The sequence below is a fragment of the Esox lucius genome, chromosome 9, assembly GCF_011004845.1.
Source record: "Esox lucius isolate fEsoLuc1 chromosome 9, fEsoLuc1.pri, whole genome shotgun sequence".
Taxonomy (NCBI): domain Eukaryota; kingdom Metazoa; phylum Chordata; class Actinopteri; order Esociformes; family Esocidae; genus Esox; species Esox lucius.
In genome coordinates, this window is record NC_047577.1 from 11,519,555 (window position 1) to 11,541,252 (window position 21,698).

Genomic DNA, 21,698 nt, shown 5'->3' on the forward strand with positions numbered 1-21,698 from the left:
TTTTACAACATCATGGCTCCATAGTAAATTAGTCCTGGTGCAGTCCAGACCTGTCACCCACTGAAAACATTTGGCGCATTATGAAATGAAAAATAAAACAAAGGAGACCATGAACGTTTGAGCAGCTGCAATCCTATATCAAGCAACAATGGGAAAACATTTCACTTTCAAAACTACAGTTATGAGTCTCTTCAGTTCCCAAACGCTTACAAAATATTGTTAGAAGAAGTGACGCAACACAGTGGTAAACATGCCCCTGTCCCAACTTTTTTGAAACGTGTTGCTGGCATCAAATTCAAAACAGGCATGTGTGCTTCCAAAAACAATAAAAATATATTTGCATTTTACACAGCGTCACTTTTTTAGAAATAGGGTTGTACATAGTGATGGAGTGTCAGGTGACTCGTTATCCACAATGTTCTGCCGGCAGGTCTGCCATTTGTGACTAGATGAGTACAGCAGAAGTGAATAATTGCAGCAGGTTAGAAGAACAAATGTGGAAGGATAGAATGACAAACACAGCAGGTTCCGAGACTTGGGTTACGATTAGAAACAAGGTAAGCTTAAGCTAAAATAAAATAAAAATGATCTGACCACATCCAAACATGTCTTCAGAACCACCTTTTCGGATCCATTAAAGGAATTCCACATAGAAGAGATTGTTTTTAGTTCCCACTGGCTTTGTCAAATGGCATACAGCCCATTACCCAGCGGTTTGGCAAACGTCTCTGTACTAGCAATATTGACATTATTAAAAAAATATATACACTGCTTTTCCTAATTTCATAATATCCAATTTGTGATTAAAGCCATGCCTCATTTGCAGCAACTCCCAGCAGACTCCAGACAGTTGATGTCGAGATACGTGTCTTCTGAAGCACATCTGATGCCACTGGGGTTGTCATTACTCTGCTCACTCAAGGAAGGCTAAGCCAGAATCATTACGCACTGTAAGGAACGCACAAATGCAGCCTTCTACCTCAATTTAGCACACAGGCACCCGTAACCGTGCTACAAGGAGTCGTCCGAGTGCGACATCATTTGATCACCCCCCCCCACCCCAAACCCGGACGGTGCTGGCTAATTGCAGCGCCCTCCGCGAGACCAGTGGGCTAATCCGGGAGCAGAATTCGAACCCCAGTCCCACAACAATAGGGGTTACTGTGGCAGTGACTCCCCAGCAGCACTGTTCAGGGGCCCGTTAACTCGACCTTCTAACCTGGAGAAGTGTGTCACTCGCTGCCTCACTCACCCCCCCCACCACCAGCCCACCACCCTCCCCCACACGCCGCACGGACTCAAAACAACAGGAACCTTTTATCCTTGTCTACCAACACAGGCCCCCTTCCATCCTGAAACCCAGCGTGACTTGTCACGACTACGAGAGCCTACCCAGCTCCGTCGGCTGAGAAACCCAGAGCAAAACAAAACAATTATCTCATCCCACCTCGTTAGAACCTGGCAATCTTCCCACTCATTCTCTCTCTCTCTCTCTCCATCGCTCTCTCCTACCACTCCACTCATTTTACTTTAAGACCACAAGTTGAGTGGAGAGTCTCTGAAGTGCTTCTGAAGTGGACCGTTTAAGAGCTTTCAGATGTCATGTTTTTTTTAAAGCCAGCCGGAGGCGGGTAGCGGCAGAGGTGGTATCGAGGAGCAGAGGATGGCGGGAGCTGTGCCAGCTCCTATGCCGTGAGGAGGAACGTAAGGTGGGTGTGTATGAATTGAATGTGTGTGTGTGTGTGTCTGTGTGTGACAGGGACCCGACGGATGGATTATTGTGCGGAGCGGGAGCCATGGCGACGTGCGGTGATGAGGGGGGGGGGGGGGTACGACCCAGGGGGAGGAACAAGAGGAGACGCGGGGAGGTGGTCCAGCGGCCGGCGTTCTCTCCCCCCCTGCCAGGTCTTAATTATGTTAATTGGAATCATTAAGGGAGCGACTGGAGACGTCACCTGCAGCTCCCGCAGCCGCGCCACCTGCTACCGTGACGTCGACATCACTGTCCAGACACGCGGGGGACGAGGACAGCTCCCTGCCTAATGACGTCAACGCAGACACTGGGTTCAGGTCCGCTCTGAACCACGCAGTCATCAGTCCGGGAAGACGGCTGCCGTGCCAAATGGCCCCCTATTCCCTATGCAGTGCACTATTTCAGGTTTGAGCACTATGAGTCCTGGTCAAAAGCAGTGCGCCGCGCGCCGTAGGCTGCCGGTCAGGACTCACCCGTGTTATAGAATGTTATCAGTCAGAGTCAGACGCACCGTGCTTTGGCCCACGCTATCTACGACTGAACACACTCGGTCTTCTACGACAATCGGGAGGAATTCTTCTAGCTCGGCGTGCCTCTACGAGCGGACTGAGAATCCACATGAAGGACAGACACAGGAGGCCTCGTTCCACCCTACGTTGTGAGTGAGACCGGACTGGCAGAGTGGCTGGGACCGGTACATCGCCGAGTCCTTCTCATTACTGTGCCCGTCCTCATCTCAAGGCTACACCAATCTCTGTGACCCACTGCAAGCTGGCCCTGCCCCCAGGCATGGCGTCCCTGCACACCCACTTCTGTGGGTGGCACCAGGGTATGTATGTAGCTGGCTACCACGTTATCAGGAACAAGAAAAGAAACCAGGCAAGCCTAGTTCGGTTGGCCCGCAATTAGAAAGGATGAATGCTGTTGTCCTCACTGGATTCAAACCGGGGTCTGTGAGGCAGACTGTGTCTTTAACCACTACACCATTAAGCCACACATGTGCATGTGCCGTTATACCTCTGCATTCTTAAACAAATTAGTCAAAACTCCACAGTTCTCTAAACTAGTTCCCTACATTAGATAATGTCCAAGCCAAAAACAGGTATAGAAGGGTTACAAACACGTTCAACGCGTTAAATTAGAAAGGGATTACTGAAGATGGCTAACTATATAGTAAAGAAAACAACGACAATAACATCAGGCCAAGTTTGAATATTTAGCTAGACACCATTAAGCATTGTGATAAACTGACTAACGTTTCTTATTAAGTTAACTTCCACCACAAATAGCATCTATGAACTGCTTTAGCCACTAGCCGTTTTAACAGCTTATTAGCCAATAACAGGCCTACTAGTATCTACTTACTACTTGGAATAGTCATAAGAATTGAGCAATTGCTAGTGAGATTGACAATGAACTTTACACTGCCAAAGCTATTTCATTTCATGGCACAACAATGTTAGTTTTTCTTTCAGTCATGAATTAAATTGATACAATATCTATCAATATAGGTGACAATAACTTACTTTTGTCAAGTGAAAAGACAAGAGAATCATGGAAACCCCTATACTCTTAAACTGCACAAGGGGTTATGGTCTATATTATCCCAAAAAGCATGCATGGAAGCGTACTTTGAAAATCCACCTGAAATGGTCTCAATATATCAGTAAACAGTTTTAATTTAGGCTTACTGTAGCTACTGAAGCTTGTAGCCAGCAACGTTTTAGTTTATCCTGGACAAATCCTAATGACTGTAAATGGTGTGTTCTAAGCCTGGCAGGGTGTTAGTGTAGTGTTCTAGGCCTGGCAAGGAGTTAGTGTGGTGTTCTAGGCCTGGCAGGGTGCTAGTGTAGTGTTCTAGGCCTGGCAGGGTGTAAATGTTGTGTTCTAAGCCTGGCAGGGTGTTAGTGTAGTTTTCTAGGCCTGGCAAGGAGTTAGTGTGGTGTTCTAGGCCTGGCAGGGTGTTAGTGTGGTGTTCTAGGCCTGGCAGGGTGTTAGGGTAGTGTTCTAGGCCTGGCAGGGTTTTAGTGTGGTGTGTTAGACCCTCTAGGGTGTAAGTGTGGTGTTCTAGGCCTGGCAGGGTGTTAGTGTGGTGTTCTAGACCTGGTGGGGTTTTAGTGTGGTGTTCTAGGCCTGGCAGAGTGTTAGTGTAGTGTTCTAGGCCTGGCAGGGTGTTAGTGTGGTGTTCTAGGCCTGGCAGGGTGTAAGTGTGGTGTTCTAGGACTGGCATGGTGTTAGTGTGGTGTTCGGCCTGACCGGGTGTTACCTAAACATACCTAAACATGCTGTCTTATTATTTTTTAATAGACTTTTGACTTTAACAAGTTGCTAACATGTAAAACAGGAGATACAATGAGACTGAGAAAAGTTGGTGGTTTGTCTATGAATGTTGAATGAGGAAGTAAGGTCACAATCACAATAAAAGTGTCACCAACATCTGAAAAGCAACAGATATGAAAATATGAAAACATTGATATAAATTAACTACTACCACAAAATGTCAATGCTGAAGTGGCTTTGGGACAAGTCAGTGAATGTCCTTGAGTGGCCCATCCAAAGCCTGGATGGACCTGAAGATTGCTGATCACCAACACTCCCCATCCAACTTAACAGAGCTTGAGAGGACCTGCAAGGAAGAATGGTAGAAACCCAAATCCCGGTGTGAAAAGCTGATAGAGGCATTCCCAAGAAGACTCCAAGCTGATAGAGGCATACCCAAAAAGGCTCCAAGCTGATAGAGGCATACCCCAAGAAGACTCCAAGCTGATAGAGGCATACCCCAAGAAGACTCCAAGCTGATAGAGGCATACCTAAGAAGACTACAAGCTGATAGAGGCATACCCAAAAAGACTACAAGCTGATAGAGGCATACCCAAGAAGACTCCAAGCTGATAGAGGCATACCTAAGAAGACTACAAGCTGATAGAAGCATACCCAAGAAGACTACAAGCTGATAGAGGAAACCCCAAGAAGACTACAAGCTGATAGAGGCATACCCAAAAAGACTACAAGCTGATAGAGGAATACCCAAGAAGACTACAAGCTGATAGAGGAATACCCAAGAAGACTACAAGCTGATAGAGGAATACCCAAGAAGACTACAAGCTGATAGAGGAATACCCAAGAAGACTACAAGCTGATAGAGGAATACCCAAGAAGACTACAAGCTGTGATCACTGTAGAAGCAAAGTACTGAATAAAGGATCTGAATACTTATGTATATTTCCGTTTTCATTTTCAATGAATTGGTACACATTTCTAAAACCTTCAGTTTGGTCATATATGGGGTATTGTGTATAGATTGAAGTCTATAACACAACGTGGAGAAAGTAAAAAGGTCTGGATACTTCCTGAAGGTGCTGTATATTAGGGTATATGGGGTATATGATTTTGATTGGCTTACAGAGGTGACATAATTACACACCAATATTTAGTAAGGTACAACCTTACAGTTACTCAATGCAGATTACTTAAAATGCCAACTGAATGGGCTTCTAACCCTGACATGGTGAGGACAAGCCCACTCTAACTGCACTCGACTGAAATGCGATCACTTGGCCACGATTCTCCATATAAACATCAGACTCCTGAAGGAAGCTGGAACTATGCGAGTCCCATTGTTTGTATCTAAGCTCCAACTAGGCCACTTAGCAACCCGCCATGACGCTGATTGGATCCCCGATGCGTGGATCTTGGCAGCCTCATGCCTCGTCGCCCCAACAACGAAAAAAAAAACAAAAAAAACAAATAAGGCCCCCCCTGTCATCACCCTGCCCCCGTTCCTCCCTTGTCATGGGAACCAGGGCATCCTAAATTGAAGCGAGAGTGCTCAGCACAAGTCCCACAATCCAAGAGGGCTGACATCTGTCTCGCTAAGTAGGTGCACTCTGGTGCTCCTTGTTTGTTTGTTCCAATCGCCCCTGACCCCCCTCCAGCAGCATGTGCCCCTTCTCTCTCACTCTCTTCAGATAAGAAAGAAAGAATGGAAGATTCCCATGGAATGTACAGGACAAGGGGGGTGAAGAGACATACGTAGGATGAAAAACACAAATGAATAGGAAGACCCATGAAGAGACAAGCCTATGAAGAGACATATATGAAGAGACAAGCCTATAAAGAGACATTCATGAAGAGACAAGCCTATGAAGAGACATTCATGAAGAGACAAGCCTATGAAGAGACATTTATGAAGAGACACCCATGAAAAGACACCTGTGAAGAGACAGACTTATTAAGACACATTTGAAGATAATCAGCTATAGAGACCTAGGAAGAAACAGGCCATAAAGCCCCTTTGCACAATAGCATTCTCACTATATCACCACTTATTCGGCACTACCACCACTATTAAGCAAAAAATGCAACAGTCATCCAGTGTTCTTGGAATATCCGATTTGAAGTTAAAATCGTGTCCAATGGCATCACCCAGATTTGCTGTAGAGATGTAGGCATCAGCCTGATCGTATTTAACCTCCTAATCTCCTTTCTTGACAGAATCGAGAAAAGACAACTGCCCCAGACTTTCACTTCCTATACAACCACACCTGCTAATTCCATTCAATACGTTAAGCCCCGGGCAAATATTATCCCCGTCAAACTCTTTCTCCGAAATATAGCCGTCAACACTCAACTATGCGCAGAATGCAAATTCAAATGCAAATGCAGCCTAAAACCACCGCCTCATCAATGCATGAATCTTCCCCCCGTGGTACCGTGGCTTTTAACACTGAATGCAAATCGCTCTAAGTAAGCGAGCGGCGTTATTGACCGCATGCCAAGACTAGGCAAAAACAACGTAAAGAAGAGCCTCCTTTATGCCCCCCTGGGAATGTATAGATGTGTGGGATGAGATCATTTTACCAGGCACACAAACACATACATAATTGCATACATATGCGCGCGCGCATGACCAGGTGCCAGGAAACCCATGAACAATACGTGTTTTAGGCCCCTAATTGAAAACACTCAAGTGCACCCGTGTTTATTTTTTTATGGGATCTGACAAGTTCTGTGGTCATTTTACCTCATGATCAAAACCCCTTGATTCTTTAAGAAATGTAAATCGCCAAAAAGTTCAGCACAACTAAAACTTGCGTCGGAAACCATATATAAGGATTTAAAGATTAATTTGTACAAAATATTGGCATTTTATAGGGGTTATCATCATTTCGGCTTGCCAAACGAGTGATGGGGCCGCCGTTTGGCTGAGGAACACGGATTGCAGATTGTGGCTTTGAGGATGCTGAAGAGAATTCCCACCGTGGTGGGAGAGCCAGGGCAGAGGGAGCAGGACGCGACGTCGGATACATAATGTAGTGTTCCACGCTCAAACAATGACGTCTGTCTTTTAAACAATTTTCTGTTAACAACTGTTATTATGGCAGGCAAAGGCCTAAAAAAAATCTATTTTTAGGTTTATTAATCAACAGAAATGTTGAAACACATATTTGCCTTCAAACTTAACTTTTAACTTAACAGAGTAAGCTACATTACATAAGGTATAGTGTATAACAGTTATATAGGTATAACAGTTATTAGGGCAAACATAAGTCTATGAAATCACTTAATGTTCACTCAAAGCAAATGTTGGTATAATTGCCTTCATCTAACTTCATACAGTATATTTTTTTGTACTACGTGGTTTTAACGACAGCGATTCCAGCAGCCCAGACCCAAGAAATAAACTTTTAGGGCTACTCACTCAATATGAACAGGAGAGCCTCGTATGGGCGTTGACAAGTGAGGTGAAGTCAGGAGTCATTTCGGTTGAAGCAGTGTGCGGATCTGTTGAAGCAGTGTGCGGTACTGCTGCAAGATGTTCATCAGTGAGGCTGCATCTGCGCTTGGACTTGTTGAATTGTAGCATCGGGTGACAGTTTTTGTATTTCGCTGCATGTTTGATCTGGAAGTGCCTCTGCAAATTGTACTCTTTAAAAACTGTGACGTTAGCTTGACATATTAAGCAATTGCTTTACCAGCGACATCTGCAAATAAATATTTTCGTGTCAATAGTTTTTTAAATACACTGCTTACGTTATCAACTTTTCTTAGGTTCATTTCCAGAGATCGTTAGTCATCAATTGCGTATAGTACCTACAAATGACAACTTCCGCGCGTGGATTGTGGTGCTGGTCCCTACGTATCATAGCAACGCAAATACCTAGTTTCAACTTAAAGGTATTTTGAACAGACAGTATGATACTGCTGTACCTATTACTGGGAGTGACACTGGACTTTTAATTTGAAAATAAATAAATATGGAACAGTAAATAAAGTAACGTAATCTGCGGACCTTGTCAGGTATTTTTTATTTTGAATTATTAAAAGTGTTGGATGTAACGCGGGCCGTAACTTTCCCAGGTCTGTTCTAGAGTATAATAGGGTGTAATTTGGGACTTAGGTTCGCTGCTTTCAGATGTAAACGGAGTGTGCTGAATAATACTCTACAACCAAACCGTTCAATAAAACATGGAATATGATATACCTACGACTGAAATAATTTGAGGTGAAAGGCTTATGGGAAAACGAAATGTTCGACCCATGTTCAACTGCATCTGGCAAATGCCAATTTAGACAAAACACAGAAGGATATGACAGGGATGGACGTTTTTATTTGACGGAAATTATATTTAAGTTCAGATAAACTTAAACAAGTTTTTTCAACATGAAACCATCCAGTGTGGACGGCTCCTGCTATCTTAAACAGAAGTATGCGTGACTAAAAATGTTAGTCACCTGTCTTTAATCATTGAAGGCTTTTACCTCCAAATCGTTCTTTTTCTGAATCGAAAATTCAGTCTCAGGGTCATATACATATAATGAATGTCCATTACAATACAACAATAAATTATAACAGAAAAAACTATTAATCGTTTCAGGTAAAAAAAATTATAATAATAATTTGACCAGCAGCAGTCTTTTTACAGGAGTGTCGAGGGCACAACCTCAACATTCGCCTCCTGGCGGCCGGTCTCACACTTGCACTCTTCCACCACCATCACGCGCTTCACCCGCACCTCCATTCCACAGCGGAGAGGCACGGTCACCGTGTGGGCCTTGGAGGGAGAGCAGCGGGAACACGGCGCGACCGGGTGCCCTTCTGTACCGCTCTGGCTGGCGGACTCCCAACCAGATGGGATGAACAGAGAGCTGCACTGACCGAAGCACAGCTTGTTGTGAACTGTCACAGTGTCACAGCCCTCGGATGTTATTCGCTGGAAACGCACGACGGAGATGGCAAATTAATTTGACTTGCAGTCAACAATCACAATGTAGTGTTTTGACTGTCCAAATATACCTCTCCCTTTACCTCTTATTCAAACAACTGATTTGGTCAAAATGAAGCCCAGGTTTACTCTATACCCAACACTGTCCCCGTCTTTGAACGGTTTAACTCACCTGTGTAAAAGGCACGGCGGTGCAGGTCTGCTGGTTGGCTGAGTCCTTCAAGCTTAGCGGAAGCGACATGGACAGGGTCTTTCTCTGGTCGCTTTTTTCCATGGCCCTCTGCCACATCTCAAAGCCTTGCCTCTTCTTCATATCTGTCCCACTTTGGCCCTGACCGTCGTGGCGCAGCTGAGACAGCGGATGAGGAGGCACCGCCACTCCTTTGACAGGGACCGCAGGAGAACCAGGGCGTCCCATAGCCAAGAAGCTAGGGAAAGGCATCCTGGGACCGGGTGCTCCTCGGGGGGAAAGCCCACCTCGTCTAAAAAGACCCGACTGGCCCAGGTTATGGGGGTTGAGCTTGACTACATTGACAGCCCCACGGATGGGCTCGTGTTCGCCCACTGGACCGCTACCGGAAGATTCAATTTCCCGGCTTGCGTCCTTTCTGCGAACACCCCGGATGCCGTTGTAGGGGAATGGAAATGCAAGGGCGAAGACCGCAAATGTGGAAAAAAACACCAAGTTTAAGAGAACAGACATGTTTCGTTCGAAACAGAAATAGAAAAAGACAGAAATAGAAAAAAAAAATCTTCGATATTTGGTTCTAGGGTTCCCGAGAAATCCAACTATTCGCCAGCAAATAAATCAATAATCAGTCGGTATTTTAGTGGTTCAAGGTTCCGAATGGAAACCTTGCTGTCAGTCAGTGCTGTAAGAGTTGGTGGCATCCTTTTATAAGGACCAAACGAGCCATCACACCACAGTACCTGTCATAATTCCCATACTAACGGCCTGCATATCACACCCGGGCAGTGCTACCACACTTAAAAGGTTCAGCACAGGTGATTGTTTGGAAGGTGGTGACATTTCACCTACAGCTCTGACCTGAGGGTGTGAGTTAGAGACTCCCAATGTCAACTACCCGAAAGGGTGCTTTCATTCAGTCGGGTGGTAAAGTCATAATGGTTTAATGCCACATGAGCAAACAATCCCGGTTCCAAGAGAGTGCCCATCATAATGCCATTAAAGGCCTGTGCTCTCTCACCCGCGGCCGGATCAGTCAACGTATGTCTGGCATGCTGGGTAATCCCATGGACAGGCTAGGTGTTTATTGACGCGTTTGATTTCTCATCACCACCCTGTATGCCACTTTCCCACGGGGCAGGTTGTATCTGGTAGAAACTTGGCCACGGTAACTGTAGAGCGAGTCAAGACACAAAACCACTCCTAGGTCCTGTTTGGCAACGATGGCTGAGCAAGGGGCTCATGACTGTGGCTTTGCCTCCAACCATTCAAAAACCTATGTATGCTGTGAAGTCACTTTGGAGGAAACGGTTGTTAAATGGCATATATTATTTACTTATATTATAAACCGAGTGGTTTGGGTCCTGGATCCTGATTGGCTGAATTTATATACCATGGTATGTCACGCAATGGACAGTCATCTTTTGCACCTGGAAATGACAATATGCAGTATAAACAAGCAAAAAGGTCGCCCTCATGTCATATCAACCAACACGCTAACAGTTTTAATTACATTGGTAACCTGTTTTTGTTGGAAATAAGGCCCCTCTGAGGTTTGTATAAGTGGCCTTATTGCCTGGTTAGAACTTAGTGTTACCCAGTGATTCTAGACTCGTGACTGTGGCTTGACACTGTCCTACTGTCTTTGAGGCATCAGACTTCCACAAGAGGGAGTCGTTTTCCTGTTCACTAGTGTACACTTAGAGAAATAAGAGATAGAGGGAGACAGAAAGAGACAGAGGGAAAAACAGAGACCGAGAGAAAGACATCCAAACTTATCCATGCGCATGCAACATCTGTTCTATTTTATTGTGTGTTGGGTTCCATTCATTATTTCATTGCTGTTTTTGTGTTTTATATGGTGGTCCGTACTTTGTTTTGGTTTGTGTGTTATTTTATCTGTATTTTTGTGTGGTCATTTGTGTTACTCAGCAATTCCCCCAAAAAAACACAAAGGAAACTGCCCCCATTATAGGCCCATAAACATGCCATGAACACTATGATAAGCTCATAACATAACAATAAGCACATTCTACAGACACAGGCTTCATTTGCAAGTAATATTTATTGACCCAGGCTTGCTGTAGACAGACTAGCCTGCCTGCTCCGTTCTGACTGACTGCCGGTCTATCAGTAAATGCTGCCCAATCGGACATACAACACCACTGACACGATCATGGACGCTAACTGTAGAGACACACACACACACACACACACACATTCATGTAGCGATGGTGTTGTTTCCATCACAATACTCTACCTTGGCACAAGCCTTACATCTAGCAGATTAGGGGAGTCATTAGTTTTGTGCCACGAGACTAGCTATAATGACGAGCATCTGAAGGGAGAGCGTTTAGTTTAGTTTCACCGTTTCTGCTTTACTGGATATGGCCTTGAGTCACATGGTGATGAGCACAGTGGAAAGCACCCTTGGCTGTTAGCGGACGGTTTCTCTTCCTGTCAGTTACATTACCCCGTTATAGGTTTCGTCAACTCTCATTTTGGCAAACTGTTATCATATATCTTGGAGCAGCTGTTTTCATATACTTTTGGCCAACTCTCAAATGACACTTACCTCTGAGACCAAAATGCCAGAAATGATGGATCCGAAGACGACGCTCTGGTCACGGATCATGGTGATTAGTTTGGTAATACAGCTCTGGTGACAGGTAGATAAAGAGGACATTACAATCTAATGCTCCACAACACGTGGCCACTACTACTTCAACAAGAGATAATATTACCAGAGGTAATGTATTGTAATGTAGAGATGGTGACACCCTAGCAATGAGGATGGTTGTCTTTAAATGTGGAGAGCTAAAATGTAAAGCTCTGCCTATTACTGTTTTATTGGTTTATACATAACCTTTTTTAATACTTTCTTTGAAAATGTAATTAGAGGTTTTATTGACAACTGCTTTTGTCCAAGCAGAGATTAAAATGCTATTTTATTTTTTTGACAATGCAAAACTGTTTAAAATTTAAAAGGTACAAATCCAATATCATATATATTTTTATATATATAAGTTGTTGGTCTACAATTATCAGTTCTTACACTTGTAAGATCCTAATCATTAAGAAACTTACATTTGATCAAACAAACCTCAGACATGAAATAACCCAACAGAATTTCTATAGCCGAAATCAAAATGTCTCATTAACCTCCATACAATTACGCGTGTGTGATGAAAAATATTTTAAAAATCGCCACCTGCTGGAAAAAGTATGGAATTATATCCACTTACAAATGTGCTTTTTTCAAACTATTGAGCAAAACTGAACCAGGTCAAATTGAACTGTAAATGGCATAGTCCACCAGCATTTTTGTAATAGTGGCAAATAGGACAAAAATAGGCAGGAAATACCCAATCAAGCAAAGTCATGTTTGGGCCAACAAGGTAGGGTGACCAGGGTAACAGTCGTCCCAGGTGTAGTGGCTGTGTAACCAGGGCAGCTTGGCACAGTCCCATTACACATGTGTTCTGGTGCTCACGAAGAAAACACGGCAACGCCGTTTGGACGAGATTGACCTCATGACGATCGACTTCATGACGGAAATTACAAAGACGTGCACTTTCATTTTGAAACTAGAAGGCGCGTTTTTGTCTAGAAGAGACGTTCTTGGGTGCAGGGACCACAGGACAGTGTGGGAGAGTCCGGCCTACCGCAGGGTGTATAATGCTCCGGGAGGTGTCCAGGCCGTCGCAGGCCGCGCTCTCCTGGTCAACGCAGCACGTCTTCGGGTACAGCAGGCCAGTGAGGGCGCTGAACACGGAGTCGCTGAAGTCCAGCGTGGAGTTGTCGAAGCCACAGCACTTGTACTGCACACAGGAGACAGAGAGAGAGAGAGGGGTGTTGACGCTGTCGGGGCCTCCTGCCCCCAGGAAAATGTGTCTTTCATTCGTACCAGTTGACAACTTTGAAAGGCCTAAATATTTCAATGGCAGCTCTCGGGCGCGCGTGTACAGTAAAGCATGAAGCACAGAAGTGTTCTGGGTCGTAACGGAACGGTTCACTGGTTCGTGGCCTGTGGCAGATCCCACCGCCATTGAACCCGGTTTCCTCACAGCTCACTCACATGGACCATGATGGTATTCCAGGCCGTTGATATGGGGTCGATAGCCGTCGGTCCCAAATAGGACATCCGCAAAGATTCCTTACTGGCACCACGAATCGCACCTTCCACCTGAAACAAAAGGAAGTTGCGCGTTCACCTGGTCCGTCGGTTCCTGTTCATTAGGCCCGACACAATTGTGTAACCTATTTGCTGCAGCTCAGACGGTAAAGCGGTCACTGGATCCGCTGTGCTTCGTGAACTGTCTTTGTTGCATCACGGACAATGAAGGCGAGTGGATTATCAGTGCTTACCTCGTCCCGGTACGCCAGCATGAAGATGACCCCAGCCACCTCAGCCATAAACATCGTGGACATGATACAGAAATACTGTCAGAGAGACGAGAGGCTTAGAATCAACACTGATATTAACCCCAACATAAAGGGCTGCTGAACAGCACGGAAACATCTCAACTCATCAAACTCAGTGTTTTGAGGCCAGGGGGTGCGATAAAACGCTAATTATGAGGCTTGGAAACGTAGACAATTGAAGCCTAGCGTAGACTGCAGCCTCTCAGGTCCCCACTGTCTTACCAGCATGATGAAGCGGCGATTCTCCTTCCACGCCCCGACCCAGCCGATAATCCCGACCAGACCCAGCACTGTCCCCATGCCCATGCACACATAGCTGACCGTCACCAGCCGGCCGCCCAAGGAGCCCATCACCTGGATAAAAGCGGCCGCCCCGTACCTGATGCACACGCCCAGACCAAAGAGAACCAATCCACTCGTCTGAAGGGGGAAAGAGATGGGATCATCGGAAAAACACGCAGAAGAGTTCAGTTTTACCTGAATTGAGGGGTATTCAACTTCTGTCAGTGTTTCATTTTGGTGTGTGTGTGTGTGTGGGGGGGGGGGGGGGCAATTTCATGGCAAAGGAATTAAACTTTGGCATGTTATTTATTACATTTTGTCTTTAAAATAGGTTACACAAACACAAAAAAAACAACAACATTGAACTGAAAATGTATGTTAACTCAAATATTACAACAACAGATAAAGTGGAAGAACTACAGATGCTAATCATGGTAATGGAACTGTTAACGTGTCCTTCATGATTTTCATGCACTTTTTCTCAAACTCTGCTGTGAATTAAGATTCAAAGACGTCTGCAGCAACAATAGGGTGACATGTTTTTTTTAGATGTGTAGTCTCTACATATATTAATGTAAAGATTATCTCTCAGTAACAGAATCACACATCCCTGAATTATATGACACAAAAAAGCATTAGTATCCACTCCCATGCTCTACTCTACTGTACTCTATTGTGTCCTACACACTTCAATGAATTGTTATTAACTGTGCTCTACCGTAGAGTAGGGCAGGCCCTGTTTTCTACAAACTATTTTGCTTACTACTGAACTCTACCGTCCGAACTTATATGAATAGACAGCCATAAAATCAAGTTGACAGACCAAGTTAAATGCTTTTCAGGGTCTGTGGACTGTAAACAATGACGACTAGAATGTGTTCCATCACACGTTTGGACAGCAACTTTGAATTGCGTTTCAGCGCTGTACTTACTAATATGACGCCACTGAGGACCATCATCAGGTATCTCAAAAAGGCATACATGTGATGTAGTCTAGACATGGTTGACCGAGCTGTAATGTCATGAACTGGTCATTTCAATCCGGTTCAATCTATGGAAATCAAGAGTAAATTTTCCACAGACAAGTATGGTCATTTTCAATACAAAATTAATGACTCATGGTCACCTAGCACGGACATCACGTGACCTTTATGAGTAAAAAAAACAATATATGTCATCATGGTAATTAGCTAAACGTGTATCTAGCTAACGCTGACTATCTGATTCAACTACAGGATATGAATTGGCAAAATAATAATTTATTCCATTATATTTACCTTTCGTTGTAGGGTGCTGCACTCGTGTAATACTTTCTAACATATGTTTTCATTGAGACACGCACTTCCATATCATTGCGCTTATGTTTCCAAGGGCAACGTAGTTATAACGTCATTAGAGGTGGGTCACAAAATTATTTGCTGATTTTATTTTGAGGATACAATGACGATATGAGAGATTCCAGCTTGTATTTAGGCGAATAATTGAGAAACCAACAAATAATAACCTTATGAATAGATAAAATTGTACGTGGTAAAGGGAATGATGAATTTCCACGACTTTCTATTTAACAAAACAGATACATCAATTAAACACATTTGAAGTAACAACAGCAAAAATGTGTGAGTTGTAGCAACAATACCTCACATTTCTTAAAACAGTTACATAATTAATAAACATAATAAATAAGAGTCCAGAATACAGTATGTGCACAGACACTGTATTGTTGATATACTATCAAGGTTAAATCTAAGGAAATCAGTATAACATGACCAGAGCAAACAATTAAGGTTCCTTCCATGGTTTTCTGGTAGCTATTTTCAAAAATCTGTGCATTGTTTTTTCAAGCCCAACATGATGATTGTGTCCCAAAGGAAATCACCCTAAACCGAAGGTGGTGTAAGGATTTTGAACAAGGCGCGTATGGACCCAGCCAGTGATTGAAGGAAGTGGTGCGTTGATAATAATACAGCCTTCGTCATATTCGGTAATGAGTGTCAGGAGTTCCTCAGCGCTACTTGTCACCGATCTGTTGATAGAGCACCATTGACACCACCATGGCAGCAATCTGAAACACAGGTCACAAGCGTTAACCCAAGAAGACGGTCCAAAAGGCACCATGTTCCTTTAATAATGCACTACTTTTGACTATCAAGTAAGCAATAAGGAACAAGATTGTGTGGTATATGGCCAATATACTGGCTAAAGGTGTTCTTAGAATGGCTGAACGGGGCACCAAGCCGTGCTGCATTTACAATACATCACAAACCCCCCGCGATGCATTCTTGCTTTTATAAACCGGTTACCAATCCGATAAGAGTATTGAAAAGTAAAATGCCATACCCTTGAAATATCAGACCTATGACATTTTACTACAAAGCATTCTTTTATCCATCATGTATATATGTCAAATCAATAGAATCTGTCACAGGACGTCTCCAATCAAGGACTAGAGACATTTCAAGACTGATTAAAATTACACAAGATGTATCGGAGCGAACAGTGTACTTGCAAAAGGTCGGTTCCTTAACCGTGGATACTAATGCTTCCTTAAATTACAAATTTCAGGGTTTTTATTTTCAGCAACATTTATAAAAATAAGTTAGTCATTCTGTCATCGTGGGGTATGGTGTGTCTTTGTGACAAAAACAAATAAATTAAAACTGATGTCTATAAAAATAATAAAGTGAATGGGTCTGAATACTTTCCAAAGGCAATCTATGTATATACACAAAATGGGAATTATAATGTGATATTGCAGTGACCACCTGTTTCCACTCTCACTGTGTACTCTTGTATTCCCATTTAAATAGTTTCAGTATATTTGAGGTAAATCAACAGGTGTACAATACTCCACCTCCAAAGCAGCTATGCCTATGCCCACAGCTCCAATAATGACAACATTGTCCTCAACCAGCTTCAGCAACATATCAAAGCAGCCGAACACGTTCTGAAAGAAAACCGCAACATTAAAGCTGACCTAATCACCAATAAAAAAAATAAAAATACACAAATGTTTAACATAAAATGTTGGCATGCACCAACTATAGGATATCTAATCTTACCGATTCCTCTGCATTTGTGGTGTCGCAGGGGCCATTTGGAATGCAACACGTTGGTGGGTATGACTTGGTTTTGCTGTGATAGGGGGAGCCATCGAAGTCTGTAAAATTGTGGTATCCACAGCATTTGAACTAAGAGGGAAGCACGGATAGCCATCAGTATATGCAAATATTTGGACACACCTCATTGGTCCATAAAACATAATAGGTATCTTTTGAGTATTATAAAGCAAGCTAACAACAGGCAATTCCATGTATCAAAAGATGACAATGTAATAGGCGTCAAGCAGAACTAATAAATGAATAAAGTATACCTCCTTCATAGTACCATTCCAAAGGTCCGTCAGGGTCTTATCTTGCCCATAGCCTTTTTTGATGCTCACAACCACCTTGTCGCCAAGGTCCTCAAGAATTTCCTTTGCCTAAAACAAACAAAACATATTCAGAACCAGAACTTGCTTCTGCAATTGAACAACAAAAAACTGTATTTTTTAAAACAAATATTAAAGAAAATACAGATGTTTTAAACGTCATTTGCATTGATGTAACCTACCAGTGGTTGAAAGACAAATATCACGATACACCCAGCCACCTCTGCGATGAATATGATCAGGATGATAATAAAGAACTGGGACAAAACAGTGACAGAGAACCATCCAGTTTTTAAGGGTTTGATAAACAAAAAAGCAGACAATTCTGTCAAAGAATGAAAAGAAAAAGGGAACATCTCACATTTGCTATGGCACGACTTTTACGTAACAGCAGTATTATACCAATGTCTATGGAAAAAAAAACATTTAAACAGCTAAGAACCTTCTAAAAAGGTCTAAAATAAACCAAACCATATTCAGAGGTCAAAGGTGACTCACCAGCATCAGCATGCACCTGGACTCCTTCATGGCTCCACAGCACCCCAGGAAGCCCATGATCAGCAGGACTGCTCCGACCCCAATAAGCAGGTAGGCCACGTTGGCCAGCTGGGAGAGTTCGGCCGGGGCATCCTCTATGTTTTCGATCAGGCCGAACAAAGACTCACTGTCCACCTTCACCCACACCCCCACAGCGAGGATGGCCACGCCCGCCAACTGAGGGAGGTGGGAGAGAGGAAGGGGGAGGCGTCGGTTTTAGTGTTGGCAGGGGGTTGATGAGGGGCACCGTTACAGAGCCTTGCAGTGAATCGTAGAAAAGGGTGAGTATTTGGGGGGAAATGTTGTCCGTATTCTAAAACACTTGGACCGGACATGATTATAAAATGTCGTAACCTAGGCAACGTTACTTTTTTGACCCCAAATAATTTGCACCCAGCTAAAAAAAATTACATTCCAGGATGTGACCTATTCGGGAAGTAGAAATGTGGGGGCCTCTGCATGACCCAATGACGTTATTTAGTAATGTTATAAATCTTGCCTGAGCATACACGATTACATCCCCTATTGGTACTGTAAGTAATGTTATGAGGATGACCTAAAATTATGTTTTCATAAAGTACAAGATACGTAACTGAGACGTTTTGTAACATTCCCCAAAGGTCTACAAAGGTACTGAATATCACAGTCTGGTCGGGATGTTATACAGCTCCGGAAAAAATGAAGACCACTGCACCTTAAAATTAAGAGAACACTGCAAACTGAACGCTTCTGTTCCTCACTCAAAACTTTCCTTTTCAACGTTTATGGAAAGAAAGAAACCGGTGCAGTGGCCTCCCCATTTTTTCCGGAGCAGTAGGTACATTCATGACGTTCCCCCTAAGGACTTACGAAAGTACTGAATATCACAGCCTGGTCGGGATGTTAAGTTGACTGAAGCATTTACAAACGTTACTGGTACTTCTGATGCAAAACAACATGTGACCCTCTCAATGGAAAGCCAACTGAAATGACCAATTTGGGTAATAAGAATACATCAGTTATAGGAGTATACATTAAATCAAAACTGTATAAAAGGTTCTGTCTTCTGAACATTATTAGCTAGGGACATGGCTAGTTATGAATCGACCACAGACTCTTCGTATTGTAGCTAGCTATTGTTACTAACCCAGTAACATAACCAATTCAGCCCACAGTACACCGTATTTTGGGGTCACATCCTATATTTGGGTCAGATTGCTTTCTTGTTGGAAGCGAACCGCACCAGCGTCCTGGGACCACCTCTTTCAAGCAAACCAGGGTACGGTTATGTGGTCTGCACCCGGGTGCAACTGGTGTGTTCTCAGCTCCCCAAATTAATCAAAATAAAATGGGGAAATGTTCCAGGGTTGGTTTGACTTGAAGTGCTGCATGGTGGCTGTGTGGACATTGATCACTCCGGAACAGGAACAACGACACAAACTTAGGCCGAGAGGTCCTTCTGTCAGTCCCATTGGTTCGGTTTACTTTTTTAAATGAAACGTATACAACTGGAATATGGATATGGATGATGGTGTGTAGTTTAATGTCATATGATTAAATGTTTAGACTTACAAATATGGCTCCATTAAAGATGAACATCATTATCTTGAGAAACCCGGAGCAACACATCTTTGCTTTCGATTGTTTCTATTTCCTGAAAGAAACAAGTTAGCAACATTTTACACTCAGTGTAGGAGTCATCCCTCTCTCCACCACCATGTTAACGGTAGGAGTCATCCCTCGCTCTACCACCATGTTAACGGTATGAGTCATCCCTCTCTCTACCACCATCTAAACAGTAGCAGTAATTTCAACCTCAGACAATGGGCAGTTGTGAGGCAATGTTTGTTAACCCTTTTGAAATTCCTGCTTACCTGCAGGGATATCCCCTAATATTGTCTCATCGTCATCGAAGTAACTATAAATTAACACAGTGTGGTTTAACAAATAACAAGCAGAACGTGTGCTTTTCCATGTCTTCATTGAACACATCGGCCAAACAAACAGCGCACACGCACTAATTCCACAGCCGTAACCAAAACTTGTGGGGGTTTTATGTGACAGGACACCTCTAGTCCACACCTGAATGTCATGTCATCAATTGGAACACCTGACTCTAATCACCCATTTTGGAATAAGCCATCATCCAAGAGGGTCGCATGTTTTTATCCAGCCTGTCGTGGGCCGAACATGCCCCAGTGCCTGCTGCACCGGCACCCCAAAGGGAGACAGCCGGCAGGTTCTGGAAACTTCCAGGAGCAGCCAGCTTGGGCCACGTCGCCCACGATGCTGGAAGGAGGACGACAGGCAGGAGAAGGTGGGTGGAGAGGCCGCCGACACTACGACCGCCCACACCCAAAACCTCCACCTATAGGCCGCCCTGGAGAGAGAGCGTTTTGTCTTTTCACCCCCCCCCACCTCCTCCAAAGCCCTGAACCCACGGCATTCGTCCGTTCCCTGTGTATCTCCCACTGACACTGTACTGTTTGTGTAGGACCAGTGTGTTCAACAAGGACAATTAAAACATGTTGTGTGTTTGTAAAATGCAAATACTATTCCAAAAGAGACTGGGGGGAAAAGTAGAGATATTACCTGAACTCCATATTGTACTTCTATAACGTTAATAAAGTCTAATAGGCACTATACAAATCAATGAATATGATGAAAATAGACTGGAACACACACCTTTGGTCTAGTCATCCACACGCATTTATGTTTCCTTACTAGAGTTGTTAGTGTCTTCTGTGTAACTGTTAGAGTCAATTAGTCTAATCCCAAGCTTTCTTGTCACTGTTATTCAGTAGCAGAGATTGAGTCAGCGCTATCCAGACTCAAATCCAGTGGATTAAGTGTCCAAGCCTAGTTTTTATGGCCAGTGTCCTAGCATAGCATTTAATAGCCTCAGAAAGACTCCTTTAGACAGAGAGATACACTTATATTTAATGGGATTGAGGTCTACACAGTAGTGTTTTATGCCCTCTGTTCCAGAAGCTTGCTGGCTTTGCGGAAACAGGAGACCAAGGCATCAAGCCTAGTTTTTATGGCCAAATTGACCAGGTTCTTCCTTATTGCAGTTTGTGCTTTTTTTTTTTTTATAGCAGTCGTTGTTTTGCTTTTACAACTGTACACAGGCACGTGAACATCCCCATGAGGAAACACAACACACTTTAGGTAAGACATGGCCCGGGCCCAACATCCACTCATTAACAATGGCATCTGAGGCCAGGATTCGAAGATCCCTCTAATGAAACATAACCAGTGTTAGAGAAAGGACTAACACTAAAACAAATATTAAAGGGATAAAGAAGTTGCCATTTTAGCTCCACAGAAATACAATAATCACTCATCCACTTGGTAAAATTATCTGCTTAAATGCACGGACTTCAGACACCAGTGTCAGATGTTAATCGTAAATTCCCTTTCCTTCTTCCAGATTAAGACACTTCAATAATTAGAATGTATCAGTTAAATCAAACAAATCATCTGGTTCTCCGCCATCAGAGCTTTGGTGGTAAATTAGAATCAAACGCGACCTGTGTCAGTCAGAATATGAATGTAAATGGAGTATAATTTTGTTTACAGATGTTTTTGTCCGGGGGGGTGGGGGGTTATAGCACAACATGTATAAATATGACTATACCAATACATTTTGTAGTGAATATGGATTCATTTAAATTGATAAAGTGAGACGCACTTACCTGGGCTGAGGTGATGACTGTTGAGATCTAAGAGGAGTGTTAATTCGATCCAGCCTCTACCTGACTCTTTATCTTCAACCACAGACATATAGGTCTCACACACACACACACACACACACACACACGAGTCAGTGACCGATGTCTCACTGACTAGTGCAGAGCTTCCTCCTGGAGGGCAAAG

At 43.5% G+C, this 21,698-nt stretch overlaps 3 protein-coding genes across 6 annotated transcripts; all 3 read right to left on the reverse strand.

Annotated features, from left to right (window-relative positions):
* Positions 1-8,342: 8,342 nt before the first annotated feature.
* Positions 8,343-11,061, reverse strand: dand5 (DAN domain family, member 5). The gene is made up of 2 exons (XM_010872870.4): positions 9,152-11,061; positions 8,343-8,967 (listed from the first exon to the last, which is right to left on the reverse strand). The coding sequence occupies exons 1-2, from the start codon at positions 9,680-9,682 to the stop codon at positions 8,674-8,676; spliced, it is 825 nt and encodes a 274-aa protein (XP_010871172.2). The 5' UTR covers positions 9,683-11,061; the 3' UTR covers positions 8,343-8,673.
* On the reverse strand, positions 9,495-15,201 carry LOC105012154 (tetraspanin-16). 3 transcript variants are annotated; one of them, XM_020049437.3, is made up of 8 exons: positions 15,151-15,201; positions 14,806-14,924; positions 13,814-14,011; positions 13,535-13,609; positions 13,245-13,352; positions 12,832-12,987; positions 11,742-11,825; positions 11,258-11,353 (listed from the first exon to the last, which is right to left on the reverse strand). In XM_020049437.3, the coding sequence occupies exons 2-8, from the start codon at positions 14,872-14,874 to the stop codon at positions 11,297-11,299; spliced, it is 747 nt and encodes a 248-aa protein (XP_019904996.1). In that variant the 5' UTR covers positions 14,875-14,924; positions 15,151-15,201; the 3' UTR covers positions 11,258-11,296. The 3 variants fall into 3 exon arrangements, with proteins under 3 accessions (XP_019904997.1, XP_019904996.1, XP_010871117.2); XM_020049438.3 differs by lacking the exon at positions 11,258-11,353 and adding an exon at positions 9,495-9,587 and having other exon boundaries at positions 14,806-15,171; XM_010872815.4 differs by having other exon boundaries at positions 14,806-15,171.
* Positions 15,202-15,276: 75 nt separating this feature from the next.
* Positions 15,277-21,620, reverse strand: LOC105012153 (tetraspanin-1). Of its 2 annotated transcripts, none has more exons than XM_010872813.5 (8): positions 21,518-21,620; positions 19,392-19,473; positions 17,802-18,017; positions 17,486-17,560; positions 17,247-17,354; positions 16,936-17,064; positions 16,728-16,820; positions 15,277-15,938 (listed from the first exon to the last, which is right to left on the reverse strand). In XM_010872813.5, the coding sequence occupies exons 2-8, from the start codon at positions 19,446-19,448 to the stop codon at positions 15,885-15,887; spliced, it is 732 nt and encodes a 243-aa protein (XP_010871115.2). In that variant the 5' UTR covers positions 19,449-19,473; positions 21,518-21,620; the 3' UTR covers positions 15,277-15,884. The 2 variants fall into 2 exon arrangements, with proteins under 2 accessions (XP_010871115.2, XP_010871116.2); XM_010872814.5 differs by lacking the exon at positions 21,518-21,620 and adding an exon at positions 19,694-19,840.
* Positions 21,621-21,698: the final 78 nt, after the last annotated feature.